This window comes from Benincasa hispida, chromosome 5 (genome assembly GCF_027475165.1).
Source record: "Benincasa hispida cultivar pf3 chromosome 5, pf3_genome.v1.1, whole genome shotgun sequence".
NCBI classification, from domain to species: Eukaryota; Viridiplantae; Streptophyta; class Magnoliopsida; order Cucurbitales; family Cucurbitaceae; genus Benincasa; species Benincasa hispida.
This window is the reverse complement of record NC_143482.1, coordinates 29,621,354-29,638,444: the sequence shown is the minus strand read 5'-3', so window position 1 is coordinate 29,638,444 and position 17,091 is coordinate 29,621,354. Positions and strand designations below refer to the sequence as shown.

General features: G+C 38.0%; 1 protein-coding gene across 1 annotated transcript in view; it reads right to left on the bottom strand.

The window, feature by feature from the left end:
• Positions 1-2,051: 2,051 nt before the first annotated feature.
• Positions 2,052-17,091, bottom strand: part of LOC150036023 (uncharacterized) — a 28,720-nt gene continuing 13,680 nt past the window's right edge. Inside the window, exons 2-4 of the mRNA XM_090313547.1 lie at positions 2,493-3,163; positions 2,313-2,447; positions 2,052-2,201 (exon numbers count right to left, since the gene is read on the bottom strand). Of these exons, the coding sequence (XP_090169673.1) occupies positions 2,052-2,201; positions 2,313-2,447; positions 2,493-3,163 (956 nt within the window). The remainder of the gene's footprint in view (positions 2,202-2,312; positions 2,448-2,492; positions 3,164-17,091) is intronic.

Below are 17,091 nucleotides of genomic sequence, written 5' to 3'. Positions count from 1 at the left end.
TTTATATTTTCTTCAGGGAAGCCTTACCATAAACCATCCGGTAGGGGGACATCAAAATAGGAGTTTTGAATGTTGTCTTGTAAGTCCAAAGAGCGTCATCAAGTTGGAGGTTCCAATCCTTTCTTTCTAGGTTGACCACCTTTTTCAAAATTTTCTTTACTTCCCTGTTGGACAACTTGGCCTGCCCATTAGTCTTAGGGTGGTATGGGGTGGCAATACGATGTTGGGCACTGTACTTCTTCAACAAGGACACAATGACTCATTTGCAAGAGTGTAATCCCTGATCGTTGATGATTGCTTTAGGAAAGCCAAACCTGCATAGAATGTTAGTCTTCAATAAACCTGCGACCACTTTAGTATCATCAGTAATTGTGGCCTTTGCTTCCACCCATTTCGAAACATAGTTCATTGCCAATAAAATATACTTCTACCCACGGGAAGAACGAAAAGGTCCCATAAAGTTAATCCCCCAAACATCAAATATTTCACAAAAAAGTATAGGGAATTGGGCATCTCATTCATATGGGACAACCCTCTAGATTTCTAACACCCGCTCACAACTTTTGCAAACAAAATATGCATCCCTAAATAATATGTCCCAATATAAACTAGAATCTAAGACCTTCTTGGCAGTTCTCTTGGGGTTGAAGTGTCCTTCACATGCATGCTTATGAAAAAATTCAAGAACGGAGAAGAACTCATCATTAGGGACACACCTCCTAACTACTGGATCTGAATAAAACTTCCACAGAATATGGTCCTCCCAAACATAATACTCTGACTCACTTTTAATTTTATCTTGCCTGTATTTATTCAAAGTGTTGTTAGGGAAATCTCCATCAGAACTGAGGCAACCTCCCTCTACTACAATCCTACTCAAGTGATCGACAACAACATTCTCGCACCCCTTTCAGTCTTAAAGTTTAAGGTTGAACTTCTAAAAGAGAAGAACCCACCTTAACAATCTGGGTTTGGACTCCTTCTTTGATATCAAGTAGTGCACTAAGCCGGGTTGAGGTCTTCGAAGCATAGTAGATGACGTGATGTTTGTTTTCATTCTTCTGTCCCAACACTACTCCTATAGCATGGACACTCGCATCGCACATGATCTCGAAGGGAATGTCCAAATGAGGAGACTGAATAATTAGACTGCATGACAAGGCGTTGTTTAGCACATCAAAGCTTTTCCTTCATTCGTCATTGAAATCAAAGGCCACATCCTTTTGAAGAAGTGAGGTCATCGGCTAAGCAATCTTACTAAAGTCTTTGATGAACCTGCGATAGAAACCTGTATGGCCAAGAAACGAACGAACCTCCATCACATTTGTGGGGTAAGGGAGCTTAGCAATCACATCAAATTTGGCAGGGTATACCTCTATGCCATGCTCATATACTATATGTCCTAAAACAATGCCACGTGAGGCCATGAAATGACACTTTTCAAAATTAAGAACTGGGTTAGACTCAATGCACCTTTCTAGCAGCCTAGACAAATTAGACAGACAATAAGCAAACGAGTCTCTATACATAGTAAAGTCATCCATAAAAACCTTCATGCGTTTTTCAATATACTTAGAAATTATGGACATCATACAACGCTCAAAGGTGCCAAGAGCATTACATAGTCCAAATAGCATTCTCCAAAAGGCGAAGGTGCCATAGGGACATGTAAATGTCATCTTCTATTGGTCTTCTTTATTAATCGAGATCTGATAGAAACCCAAAAAACCATTAAGAAAACAGAAGAAGGGCTTTCCAAAAAGCCTTTCAAGCATCTGATCAATATAGGGAATGGGAAAGTGGTCTTTTCTAGTTATAGCATTTAATTTCCTAAAATTAATACACATCCTCAATCCATTCTGAACTTTTACAGGAATCAAACTACCCTCATCATTTTTTACCACAATAATACCTGTTTTCATAGGCACGACATGAATATGACTGACCCATTCACTATCAGGAATAAGATAGATAATACCTACATCCAAGAGTTTGAAGACCTCTTTCATTACAATCTCATTTAGGACAGGATTCGGATGTCGTTGGGGCTATCAATAAGGCTTAGCTCCATCTTCCAAAGAGAGCTGGTGCATGCAAATAGCAGGGCTAATGCCTTTAATGTCGGCCAATATCCATCCAATGGCCAGCTTGTATTTCTGCAATACCTCAACGAGCTGCTCCTCTTGTTCTTCAGTCAGGTTCTTTGATATAATAACAGGCAAGGTCTAAGCTTCCCCCAGATAGGCGTACTTTAGGTGGTCTAGAAGCTCCTTCAACTCCAATTTAGGTGCCTGCAAAATAGAAGGAAGCACCTTGTCAGAAGATTCATTGTCAGAATATGAGGGCGTACCTACCAGCTCTGTCATAGACAAGGTGGTAAACTCTCCAAGAGGGATCAAATCCCCTGAGTCATCCTTATCGTCATCATAAACATCCCATATAACTTCCTGCTCAAAAGAGTCAAACACATCAATCTAGCACAAAAAATGTACTTGCCCTATGGTTGATGTTTTCATAGCATCGAAAATATTAAACTTGACCAACTCACCATCAAACTCCACAGACAAAGTGCCTTCATCCACATCAATCTTAGTCTTAGTCATCTTCACAAAAGGCTGCCCAAGCAAGATTGATACAGATGAGATGGATGTGGGCTCTTCCATCTTCAAAACATAGAAATCAGTAGGAAAAAGTAATTCATTGACCTGAACTAGGACTTCCTCTATGACTCCTAATGGGTGTATAAAAGACCTATCACCTAATTGTATGAAAACTCCAGTTTCAGTTAAGTCCTTTAATTTTAATTCTTGGTAAATTGAATAAGGCATGACATTTATTGATGCACCCAAATCTAGCATGGCCCTATCAATTTTCTTTCTGCCTATGATGCAAGGGAGAGAAAACATACCTGGATCCTTCTGTTTTTCTGGGAAATGTTTTTGTAGGATCGCAGATACAGATTGACTTACCACCATTCTCTCTTTTTCCTTGGCTTGTCTTTTTCTCGTGCAGAGCTCCTTCAAGAATTTGGAATATTTACGAATTTTCTTGACACCATCGAGGAGAGGAATATTTATCTCTACCCTTCTAAACATCTCCAAAAGCTCCTTGTCCTTGTCTGCAACTATTTCTTTTGGTCTAGCAAGCCTTGAAGGAAAAGGTGCTTTAGGTACATATGTTGGGTTTTATGTCCTAAAACTCGCAGTTTGTAAAATGATAAACATTTTCTATTATCAATATACTTGTTCTTGATCTCATAAATTGTGTGAAAGTCTAAATCCATTAAACTAAGACCCATGACTATTGTATGAGTACTTGAACTTTATGTGGAGACATAAGAGTGGATCGGGTTCGAGTAAATAGTCAAAATGATCTATGGTACATGAATGAGGTTGGGTACCTTATTCTGGTAACACCATTGGATGCGGCCTACTCTGTAGTTGTTACAAAGAGTTGTAAAGTGCTACATACGATGTGATCCTAATTCGTACATGTTATGACATGAGGAGTGGGGCGTCCTATGCAATGAGTTTGCATAAGATCAGGACCAAGAAATAAGTCACTCTTACTTTATAACGTTGTTTACTGTTTAAGACTGACTATTTCACCTAGATGACCTAGGTAACTCGATCTTAATCCTGAGCTAACTATGAACTCCTGTTTATTCGGGATTGCCCTTAGATTTGCATAGTTGAGGGTTGGCTCAACAGCGCCGGCTCAATAAGACTCCCATTTCAGGGGTAAGACCGGATAGATAGCTGGGGACATAGGGTGCAAGACGGAGTTCACGCCTACCCGATTTAGGGATAGGAGAAAGGTTGTTCTCTCAAGTACTGAATCCAGGTCTTGAACAAGGGGCCCCACCCTCTCACTGGGCTGAGAGAGTTTGGTTTGGTGATTGGATCACAAACCAGTTGTTCATTAGAGGATCAGTAGGGACTTGAGGAATAAGACGTAATCTCGGGGGTAAAACAGATATTTGACCCAGCCGTTATTACGAACAACCTGTGAAGGGTCGACTTGCTGATTATGGTTAAATCATGTGGACATAATATATCTACAGTGAGGGGAGTGCAACTATGGGCTTTAGTGGAGTGACCCATTAGTTAACGAATGGGGATTAATTTGGTCTAATGAGTTTAGCCAATTAATCTCGGATCGTTGGAGCCCATGATCTGTAGGTCCGCGAGGTCCCCCTACTAGCTCGTAACGGACTAGCTCTAGAATAGCGTGATAAGTTAATTTGAAACGTTCAAATTAGAATTAAGGGAATTAGTAATTATATGAGATATAATTATGTTTAATTTTAGAATTAAACGAATAGGAGAATTTATATATTTAAATATGATTTAAATATATAAAGATGGATATGTGTTAAAATTAATTTAATATTTGATATTAAATTAATTAAGTTTTATTTAATAATTAATTTATGAAATTAATTAAATTTTCATTTTTAAAATCAAAATGATTTATAAAATCAAATTTTGATTTTTAGAAAAAATTGAAAAATTTGGAAAACAAAAACACTAAATGCAAAAATGGATTTTTCCATTATCCATCACCTAAATAGCTCACACATGAAGCATTATTTGCCTTGTCTTCTCCAAGTATGAGCTGTAACTCATGCAGCTCTTCTCTTTGCATGTTGATCTGTAATATAATGAAGAAATTGGAGTGAAAAATCGGGGATGCAATCAAAAGAGTTTTGAGAGAAAATCTGGTTTGAAGAAAGGTTCTTCAACAAGGTTGCAATAGTGAGCTTTTCTCCTTCATCCCCTGATTCAAGCTTGTTTTGAGTCCCACAACTCAATCTAGAGCACCAAGAGAATAGTGGGGAAGATCTTGAGGTGGTCTACAACAAGATATGGAGAAGATAGTAGCTTGAGATGGAGCTTTGAAGAAGTTCTACAAGAGGTATGTCTTGAAACTCACTTTTTCTGCAAAAGCATGCTTTATATTTTGGCAAAATTAGTGAATTTGAATGCTTAGATGATCCTTGTGCTTCCGCTGCTGTTGATACATTCCTACGATTGGTATCAGAGCATCAAATAAGCATTCAATTCGGTTTAATTTTGGTTTGGTGGGTGTTTTATATGATAAATACAAAACTAATGCATTGATATGGTTTTCTGAGTTTTGGCTATTTAATTCTCTTTAATTTCTCATTAAAATTTGTAATTGGCTCTTGCTTGATGAGCTTTAATATGTTCCCAAGAGTCTGTAATTTATTTGGAGTCATTAGAGTTGAAATTAAGTTGTAAATCAAAGAAACAAGTGAAGAGGCCAAGTTGCAGTTCCAGAAATTCATCCTCTGTTTTATCGTCGCTGAGGTTCCAGTTGCTAAATGATCGTCTAGCTCCAGACACTACACGATGTGAAGAAAAGCTAGACAATCGTAGCAATGGGCACTGGTCGTTGTGATGTTGAACGGTAGAATATCGTGTACTTGCGGGAGCTAAACGATGCGTTCAATTTTCTATACGATAGCAGTAAGCGAACATTTAGCTGTGGCGTGGGAACTAAACGATACGTTGAATTTACTATACGATGGTACTATGCGATCGTTTAGCAAAGATGCACTCTAAGCGATGCGATAAAGTGCTACGCGATAGCGCTGAGCAATTGTCTAATTGCGGAGCTAAGCGATCGTGTAGATGAAGTGCTAAGTGATGCATTGAAGTTTCTATGTAATGGATCTAAACAAATCGCTTATCTACGATGCTGAACGACGCGATGTTCTATACGATGGAGCTAAGCGATCGTTTAGCTACGGCGGATACTAAAACAATGACATGCAGCGCTAGACGATGGTGTTAAGCAATTCAATGAAGAGCTATACAATAGCCCTGAGCGATCACTTACTACGATCGTTTATCTTTGATCGGGAGCTAAATGATGCATTGAGTTGCTATGCGATAGCACTACATGATCGCATACCTTCGTGTGGCAGCTGGGTGATGCGTTGAATGCTATGTGATGGCATTAAACGATCGTTTACCTTTTGCGCATGCTAAAAATCAAGGATTTACTAAACGATCTGGAAAAATGCTAGACGATGGTCATCATTGCTAAACGATGAGACTTAGCGAGATGTTGAACATGTGCAAGGGCTACCGGTTCGATCGGTTCTCTTGTGGTCTGGTCCGGTTCAACTTCGAATGGTTCTTGGCTGGTCTGGTTCAGACAGTCGGGTCCGATTCAAGCTACTTGAGTTCGTTTTGGAGTGGTTCGAGCGGTCCAGGAGCGATTCAAAAGTTGTTTTTATAATAATTAGGTGTTATTTGCTTCTTTTTGCCAAAACTAAAACCATATCAGTGTGTGTTTAATTATTTATGCATTTGATGTATGTTATAACTAAATAAATCTTATATGTGCATATAGTATGCCATTTAGATTTAAAATCCCACCAAAGGAAGGATGTTATATGCATTGAAAGTATGTTATAATAGTTATAATATGTAGTATGCATGTTAGGGTTTCTTGTATTTATAATCCTGTCTAAGGCTGGGGGTACTTAAGATGACAGTTTACGGAACACCTCCTATCTGGGGATTATGGCTGAATTATTGAGCGTTGGTAACCGGTTTTATGTGCATACGTGAGTGATGTGAGGTAATAAAATGGTTTATCACCTAGACATCGTAGATTAAAATCCAATTATAAGAGTTATACTTGGATAAACCACATAGACTTAGGGTTGTTTTATTAGCCGAAAAGAACCTAAGTATAAATCTACCCAAAATAGAACACTTCAGTGGCAATTTAATAACTTCTATATGATAGAATTATTAGAAAACTTCAATGGGAGATTAATAACATATATGATACGTTATTTTTAGCTCTCACGTCTCTAAGAGTTCACAATCCAGATTTAAGCGGTACTTCATGTCACCCTGGAAGTGACCTCCCTATGGAAAGTATTTTTAGCTTAAATCTAAATTTCGGTGAATAATAGGAAGTTGTTCAAACATAAGTCGATTATACGATAAATAGATTTCCACTGCCACATCTCCACATAGTTTGCACTGTTAGATTCATATGACACTTCGTGTCACCCTGGAAGTGGCCTCCCTACGGAGAGTGTTTTGTATGAGTCAATATCAAGGTAAACAAAGGAAGTAGTTCTAGTAAGTGGGTGAAGGATATGTGTCAATATGTCCTACGGTCTCCTTCATTAATTTGAACCGTGAGATTCATATGTTGCGTCTACTGGTTAGCTTTAAGCGGCTCTTTACTAGTCGTTTAGCGACGGCTATCCCCACGGAGGGTTGTAACATAGGATTCGGAACAACCAAGCTTCAGTAAAATGAATAGGGTCTTATAGTTCCGTCTTGGATGTTGTCTTCTATTTCGTAGGCAAATTCATACCGTCTTATAGGATCTAAAAATGGCGGGTCACACTTACAAAAATTACTAAGTTGTTAGTAAAGATCTTGACCGAAAATGATAACTAAACGACTATAGGAATAAGAGTTATTCCGGAGACAATAGGTATAAGAGTTATTTCGGGGATAGTGTTTGGTCAAAATAGTTTGTTTTTGTGAAGGAGTATCTGACTGCCCCACGGTAGCATATATTCTGACTCACTAAAATATCATTGCAAATAAATAATGGTTATGGGTACATTATTACTTCTTGCTAAAACTTGACTTTGCATTTAGTTACAATTTGCTAATTAGAATTTCTTTAAATTTTATCAGCATGTCGAATTCTAGTATACTCACTTCTGATGTACATAACAGTAAAATCAAATCGACAAACAAATTACTAGCGGTTGATTACACTAATAGACTTTTAACAGAGGATTGTTCTCTATCTCTCAACTCATATAAAATTATGAATTATGTAGATGAGGATGTTGAATTCGAACAACAAGATAAATATGATTTACTTGTTATCGAAGCATGTTTAGTGGAAAATGATAAAAACTGGATAATTGATTCAAGTGCTGCTAATCATGTATGTACTATCTCACAGGAAACAAGTTCCTGGAGATAGTTGACAGAAGGTGAAACAATCTTTAAGGTAGGGACCGGGGAGATTGTTTCAGCCAAAGTAGTAGAAGATATGAAGCTATTTATAGGAGATAAGTACATTTATTTAAAAAATGTATATTATATACCTTCTATGAAAAGGAATCTAATTTCTGTCTTCTGTTTGCTAGAACAAAATTATAAAGTTTATTTCGAAAATGGTGAAGTGTTCATCAATATGGGAAATACAAATTTGCTCTGCAAAACTAGAAAATAACTTGTACATGTTAAAACCAACTGAGGTCAAAGTTGTTTTGAACATAGAGATGTTTAAAACTGCTGGGACTCATAAGAAAAGGAAGATTTCTCCAAATGCCTATCTTTGGCACTTGAGATTGGGTCACATAAATCTCAACAGGATTAAGAGATTGGTTAAGAACGGTCATCTAAATAAATTGGAAGATAGTTCATTACCACCATGTGAGTCTTATCTTGAGGGTAAAATGACTAAAAGATCTTTTTCTGGAAAAGGTCTTAGAGCCAAAGAACCCCTAGAGCTGATTCACTCAGACCTTTGTGGACCTCTAAATGTTAGAGCAATAGGAGGGTATGAATATTTCATTAGTTTTATAGATGATTATTCCAGGTATGGACATGTTTACCTAATGGGCGAAAAGTCTGAAACTTTTGAAAAGTTCAAAGAGTATAAGGCTAAGGTTGAAAACCAATTAGGTAAAAAGATTAAAACACTTCAATCGGATCGAGGTGGTGAGTATTTGGACATAGAATTCTAGAACTATTTGATAGAACATGGAATTCAGTCTCAACTCATAGCCCTTGGCATACCTTAGTAGAACGGTGTGACAGAGAGGAGAAACAGAACCTTGTTGGACATGGTTCATTCCATGATAAATTACACTCAATTATCAAATTCTTTTTGGGGACACGCAGTTGGGACTGCGGTGTATATTGTGAACATAGTTCCCTCGAAAAGCGTTTTTGAAAAACCTTATGAGCTCTAGATGGGACGTAAAGGAAATTTACGTCACTTCAGGATTTGCGGTTGTCCAGCACATGTTTTGGTGCAGAATTCTAAAAAGTTGGAACACCATTCAAAAGTATGTCTATTTGTAGGCTACCCAAAAGAAACAAAAGGTGGTTTCTTTTATGATCTTCAGGAAGATAAAGTGTTTGTATCGAAAAATGCAACCTTCTTGGAGGAAGATTATATAAAGAACCATCAACCTCGCAGTAAGCTAGTAATAGAAGAAATGTCTAGAGAAACGAAAAATGTGTCAACAAAAGTTGTTGATCGAGCAGGTCCTTCAACAAGAGTTTTTGATAGAGCAGGTCCATCAACAAGAGTTGTTGATGAAACTGATACTTCACATCCTTCTCAAGAGTTGAGAATGCCTCATCGTAGTGGGAAGGTTGTGAAACAGCCTAACCGGTACATGGGTTTAACTGAAACTCAAGTCATCATACCAGATGATGGTTTAGAGGATTCATTGTCTTTTAATCAAGCAATGAACGATGTGGACAAAGACCATTGGATTAAAGCCATGGACCTTGAAATGGAATCTATGTATTTTAATTCTATCTGGGATCTTGTAGATTAACCGAAAGGGGTAAAACCCATCGGTTGCAAATGGATCTACAAGAGAAAACGAGACCAAGCTGGTAAGGTACAGACCTACAAAGCTAGATTTGTGGCAAAAGGGTTTACCCAAAGAGAGAGGTTAGATTTTGAAGAAACCTTCTCTCCAGTTGCCATGATAAAGTCTATTAGAACACTCTTGTCCATAACCACATTTTATGATTATGAAATATGGAAAATGGATGTCAAGACGACTTTTCTGAATGGCTAGAGGGGTTAGATTTTGAAGAAACCTTCTCTCCAGTTGCCATGATAAAGTCTATTAGAATACTCTTGTCCATAACCACATTTTATGATTATGAAATATGGCAAATGGATGTCAAGACGACTTTTCTGAATGGCTATCTTGAAGAGAGTATCTATATGTCTCAACCAGAAGGGTTTATATAGTAGGGTCAAGAGCAAAAGGTTTGCATGCTTAATCGATCCATTTATGGATTAAAACAAGCTTCTAGATCCTGGAATATGAGATTTGACGTTGCGATCAAATCTTATACCTTTGAACAAAATATTGACGAACCCTATATATACAAGAAGATCGTCAACAAAACTGTCGTTTTTCTGGTGTTGTATGTTGATGATATTCTGCTTGTTGGGAATGAGGTAGAATATCTAGCTGACATTAATAGATGGTTGGCTTCACAATTCAAAATGAAAGATTTGGGAGAAGCATAATATGTTCTTGGAATCCAAATAGTTCGGAGTCACAAGAACAGAACATTGGCATTATCTCAAGCATCTTATATAGACAAGATGTTGTCTATGTATAAAATTCAAAATTCCAAGAAAGGATCTTTACCTTTCAGTCATGGAATTCACTTGTCTAAGGAGTAGAGTCCTAAGACAGCTCAAGAGGTTTAGAAGATGAATCGAATTCCATATGCATCTGCAGTTGGGAGTTTGATGTATGCAATGTTGTGTACTCGTCCCAATATATGCTATGTCATACGAATTATTAGTAGATTTTAGTCTAATCCTGGTCATGACCATTGGACTGTTGTTAAAAAAATTCGCAAATATCTTTGGAGAATGAGAGATTATATGCTCGTGTATGATCCTAAGGATCTGATCCTTACTGGATACATTGATTCTGACTTTCAGATCGATATTGATTCGAGGAAATCATCTTCGGGGTCAGTATTCACTCTGAATGAAGGAGCATTTGTGTGGAGAGCATCAAGCAGAGTTGTATTGCGGAGTTGTATTGCGGACTCCATAATGGAAGCCGAGTATGTAGTTGTGATGACAGGCAGAAATGTCATTATTATAAGCCTTTTTATTTAGAATTATGAGGGCTGTTAAGTAGAATATACGGTGATTATACTAAGAATTCATGAGAAAACGAGCTTGCGTCGATCGGTAATGAAAATCTCAACTAACCCACTATTATACGTTATTTTGCGTCCAAATGTCTATTTTTGTAACTAACGCAGGAATCGATCGCATGCGGTGAATCTCGCCATCACAGAGGTGTCGCATACGCGATCGCATATGTTCGACGTATGGATGTTGCGGTCATTAACCGCATGCGTCCATCGTATAGAGGTTGCAGGTACAGGGTAATAACCATAATAGAGGGATGAACACAAGGGCAGTAGAATGCGATGATACTTCGGAAACCAAGCATGAACGCAGACTTCAGGAGTATCAAAAGGTGATGTTGATATTTCACCTACCACGCCGTTAGCAGTAGAGATTCAGAGCAGGTCCATCACACCGTTAGCTGCAGAATTTCAGAGAAGGACCATTAATGCTATCGGTGATCGAGCTCTATAAATAGAAGCCTTAGAGCATAACTTAAAATTATCCGAGCTTCTGCCTTAGGGCAGATCCTTGTGATCCAGACAAAAGCGTGAGAAGATATTCTTAAGAGTTCTTCATTCCTCCTACCATTCCGAGTGATGACTGAAGCTCCACCGGAGATAGATCTCGAGAGAGACTACTCCACCCCCCATCCATGGTACCACCGGTAGCCTTGACACACATCGGATGGACGCAAGACATTGCCCATCTGGCCCTCCATATCTCTTCCATCTTTGTATTGTATTACATTGTGGCTTAAGAGAACAATACATTTTGTGATCAATGCATTTCTCTACTTCATTCGATTCCATCTTCATTTTCTTATCATCCTTTACTTTCATTGCAAAGATAAGTAAGATTGCTAGAGTATCGCATACTTAATCATACAGCATAGACATATGAAGCATGTAGCAAACCACCGAGAGGTGTGCATTGTGCGAGTGTTGTAAGAAAATCCTATTTGCTTAGTGTGAGGCTGAAGCAACGCTTGTCTATGAGCGGACGCAATGCTTGTCTATGAGCTGATCAGCGGTAACTAACTGTCCGGGAGGGTAAGTGGTGGAACGCATTAAGCAAAGTAAGAAATGTTCCTAGAGATAGGAATAATCTTATGTTAACCATGTTTTATGTGATTACCTTGTCTTATGAGCGCATCATTCATCATTTAGGCATACTTGGGATAGTAGTCGAAAAACCAAATCTAGCCTTGGGAGAGTCAGATTGGATCGCATAAGTAAGAATAAAGGCTTAGGAATAAGCTCTGTTTGCTATTACACAATGTATGCACCCTATAAGTAGGAAATGTTGGTATGCGTCATCTTGTTTATGTGTGGGAGCATGTGAGCAAGAATAGAGACTTAGACATAAGGCCTCTCGACACTATCGCATATACATCGCATGCGTCTTCGTCAAGTGTGTAGCATAATCGCATAGCTTGCGCTAGCTGGGGTTACCCTTGCGATCAAGCTTAGTGATGTGGTGAAGTCATCCCCGCCATTTTATCTATTTTCCCATGCATTTCATCATGCGTTAATAGTTGTCGTGTCTCTAACTCTCATAGTCATACTTCCATTGCTTAATCTGTTTAGTTAGGAGTAGAAGTAGCGTATAGCTTATAACCTTCAATATTCTTTTATTCTTCGTTGCAAACATATTACGTCATAATATTTAGTTACAAGTCCCTGAGTTCGACCTCGGATCAACCGAGAAACTTGCAATCTCGTTATACTTGGCGAGAGAGCAAGAAAACTTATGGCAGGAACGCATGGTCATCACAAAGATTCTTAGACACATATTACATATCCCTTAGTCCAACGCATGACCAGCGACGCATGGAGAACGAACGATGAATGCATATTTATTTACTCCATTTTCTACGCAGCAGGTTACAAGCGAAGCAGCAAAAGAAGCAGTATGGCTCATAAAGTTCCTGACAGATCTGGAAGTAGTTCCTAATATGCACCTGCATGTCACTCTCTATTGTGACAACAGTGGAGCAGTTGCAAATTCAAAGGAACCACAAAGCCATAAAAGGGGAAAGCATATCGAACGGAAATACCATCTCATCAGGGAGATTGTACACAGAGTAGACGTCATTGTCACTCAGATTGCTTCCCAAGACAACCTAGTTGATCCATTTATGAAGGCTCTCTCAGCTAAAGTGTTCGAGGGTCACCCAGTAGGACTAGGTCTACGAGTTTTGTATCACTAGGGCAAGTGGGAAAATTGATGGGTATTGTAATGCCCTAGTTTATTGTATTTGTATATTTTATTCTCTCCATGTAAACTCAACATTGTATATATTTTTATATATTGATCCACTAGAGTTTTAGTCCAAGTGGGAGTATTGTTGGGTTTTATGTCCTAAAACTCGCAGTTTGTAAAATGATAAACATTTTCTATTATCAATATACTTGTTATTGATCTCATAAATTGTATGAAAGTCTAAATCTATTAAACTAAGACCCATGACTATTGTATGAGTACTTGCACTTTATGTGGAGACATAAGAGTGGATCGGGTTCGGGTAAATAGTCAAAATGATCTATAGTACATGAATGAGGTTGGGTACCTTATTCTGGTAACACCATTGGATGCGGCCTACTCTATAGTTGTTACAAAGAGTTATAAAGTGCTACATACGATGTGATCCTAATTCGTATATGTTATGGCATGAAGAGTAGGGGCGTCCTATGTAATGAGTTTGCATAAGATTAGGACCAAGAAATAAGTCACTCTTACTTTATAACGCTATTTATGTTGGGATTGATGCCCTAAAATCTCGTGCCCTGTAGTTTGTAAACAGTTTGTATGAATGCTTGTGTTGTTAATATATGATATTTACTTCACATCTTGTATTTTTCTTAGTTACATGTTTTATTTGCTTTACCACAAACCAATAAACATAAAATCCTTGGTTATCTGTATGTGACTCAAGCATGTATGTGGTGATATACAAGTGGATCATGTCTTGAGTGATAACCAAAATGGTCTGTAGTATATGGATATAGGAGGGAAACCTTATCCTGGTAACGCTATGGACGTGGCCCGCTTTATGGAATGGTCACAAGTGTTATGACTTGTCACAAATGGTCTGATCCTGATCATTCGTGTTGGGGACATGCGAGCGAGGGTGTCCTATACAAAGAGTTTGTATAAGACTTGACCATGAAGTGTTAACATCTCGTTATATAACACCGTTCATGACAGAGACTTCACCATTAAGATGACCATAGGTAACATGACCTCAATCCTGAGTGAGTTGGGAACTCCTGCCATTGAGGGTGGTCCTTTGATTTGTATGGGTGCGAGTGGCCAGGTCGCCGATTCAAACCTACCCTTTTGAGGATTCGTCTGATTTAGGAGCTGGGAACTCAGCTACATAAGATGGAATTCACTCCTTCCCCGAGGCAAGGGTAAGTAGATAGATAGCTCCCTTAAGGGCTGTTTCTGAGGCTTGAACGATGTGACGCCACACACCTTCTCTTGGCCCGGTAGGTGTTCACACATAGTTGGACTATGTTGTATTGTTCATTAGAGGAATCAGTGGTACTTAAGGAGTGAGATGTAACTACAGGGACAAAATGGTAATTTTGCGCAGTTGTACTTACGAGCATCTGTGAAGGTCATCGTACTCATGATTGGTTATATCCGATGGACATAGAAATATATCTGTGGTAAGAAGAATTAAGTTGTTGGTCTTTAGTGTAATGTCTGACAATTAACGGATGGTGGATCTCATGGCTAAAGAGTTTAGTCATCTATTCACGGACCGTTGGAGTTTCGAGCCACAGGTCCATTAGGTCCTCTGGGTAGCTTGGATAAAATCGAGAACCAGTATTTGGGTTAATTTGAAATGTTCAAATTGACAAGAGGAAGTTTGATTATATATGATATAATTGGCCAAATGTATGAGATAAATTATTTTGGAGGAAATTAGATATAAATATGAATTATATCAAGTAGAGAAGAAAATACTATAATAGATATGTGATATCAAACTATAGGATAAAAATATAATATGATAATATTTATTAATTAATTAGTTGATTGATTATATGATAATTAATCCGAAAATCACGTTCGAACGTGGGCTAGTGGGGCAATGTCGGTTATTGTAACCGATGAGTTAAAATGAAAATTGTTTTCATTTTGAATGGCCTAGAGTTCAATCGTCCAAAGAATTCGAGAGAGCGTGCGGGTGTTTTGCTAAACGATGGCTTACATAAAACAAGAACCTATATGATAGTTCTCTTTGCCTAAACGATCGTCTACCTCGCGCCTAAACGATCGCACACTGTCGCCTACACGATCGCATAGCTTCTCTAAACGATCGTATAGTGTGTCGATTTTGCTAAAAGATCGTATACATTTTCCTAAACGATCGTTCAGTAAATCCTACACAATCATGTAGCTTCTCCTAAACGATAAGCAGTCTGTTATGCGATAGCATCTTTTTCCCTCCCACTTTCTTATCCCCTACACGATTTATGTTTCCTCCTTCCTCTAGCAAATTCACCAAAGACCACCCTTTGGGTTTTCACTCTGAGAATACCCGGGACTCTTTAGTTGTGGTGTTGTCCCCGTGGTGTTGTTCGTGCTGCTGTTGTTGACGCTGCTGCTGGGCGTTGGTAGATCGCGTGGAGAGTTCCACTGCGTTGAGTTCCGAAGTGTGAAGAATGTCTTCAACTAGTATGGAACTCTTTCCCTTGTTTTTTATCTTGTTCTTAGCATGTCGTTAATTAAGATTTGTTTGCATAACTATATGTGTTGAATGTATATTGATGCATTTCGGTCAATGTGAGATCGGAGCGACCCGAATGCGCTCATGGAACTATTAGATATGAGATCGTTCAATTTACTATTTAAGACTGACTATTTCACCAAGATGACCTAGGTAACTCAATCTTAATCCTGAGCTAACTATGAACTCCTGTTTATTCGGGATTGCCCTTAGATTTGCATAATTGAGGGTTGGCTCAACAGTGCTGGCTCAATAGGACTCCCATTTCAGGCGTAAAACTGGATAGAAAGCTGGAGACATAGGGTGAAAGACGGAGTTCACGCCTATCCGATTTAGGGATAGGAGAAAAGTTGTTCTCTTAAGTACTGAATCCAGGTATTGAACAAGGGGTCCCACCCTCTCACTGGGCTGAAAGAGTTTGATTTAGTGATTGGATCACAAACCAGTTGTTCATTAGAGAATCAATAGGGACTTGAGGAATAAGACGTAATCTCGGGGGGAAAAACAGATATTTGACCCAACTGTTATTATGAACAACTTATAAAGAGTCGACTTGTTGATTATGGTTAAATCATGTGGATATAATATACCTACAGTGAGGGGAGTGCAACTATGGGCTTTAATGGAGTGACTCATTAGTTAACGAATGGGGATTAATTTGGTCTAATGAGTTTAACCAATTAATCTCGAATCGTTGGAGTCCATGATCTGTAGGTCCGCGAGGTCCCCCTACTAGCTCGTAACGGACTAGCTCTAGAATAGCATGATAAGTTAATTTCAAACGTTCAAATTAGAATTAAGGGAATTAGTAATTATATGAGATATAATTATATGTTTAATTTTAGAATTAAACGAAATAGGAGAATTTATATATTTAAATATGATTTAAATATATAAAGATGGATATGTGTTAAAATTAATTTAATATTTGATATCAAATTAATTAAGTTTTATTTAATAATTAATTTATAAAATTAATTAAATTTTAATTTTTAAATCAAAATAGATTTAAAAAATCAAAATTTGACTTTTAGATCAAATTGGAAAAATTGGAAAACAAAAACACAAAATGGAAAAATGGATTTTTCCATTATCCATCACCTAAGTAGCTCACACATGAAGCATTATTTGTCTTATCTTCTCCAAGCATGAGCTACAATTCATGTCGCTCTTCTCTTTGCATGTTTATCTACAATATAATGATGAAATTAGAGTGAAAAATTGGGGATGCAATCAAAAGAGATTTGAGAGAAAAACTAGTTTGATGAAAGGTTATTCAACAAGGTTGCAGCAGTGAGCTTTTCTCCTTCATCCCTTGATTCAATCTTGTTTTGAGTCCCACAACTCAATCTAGAGCATCAAGAGAATAGTGGGGAAGATCTTAAGGTGGTCTACAACAAGATATGGAGAAG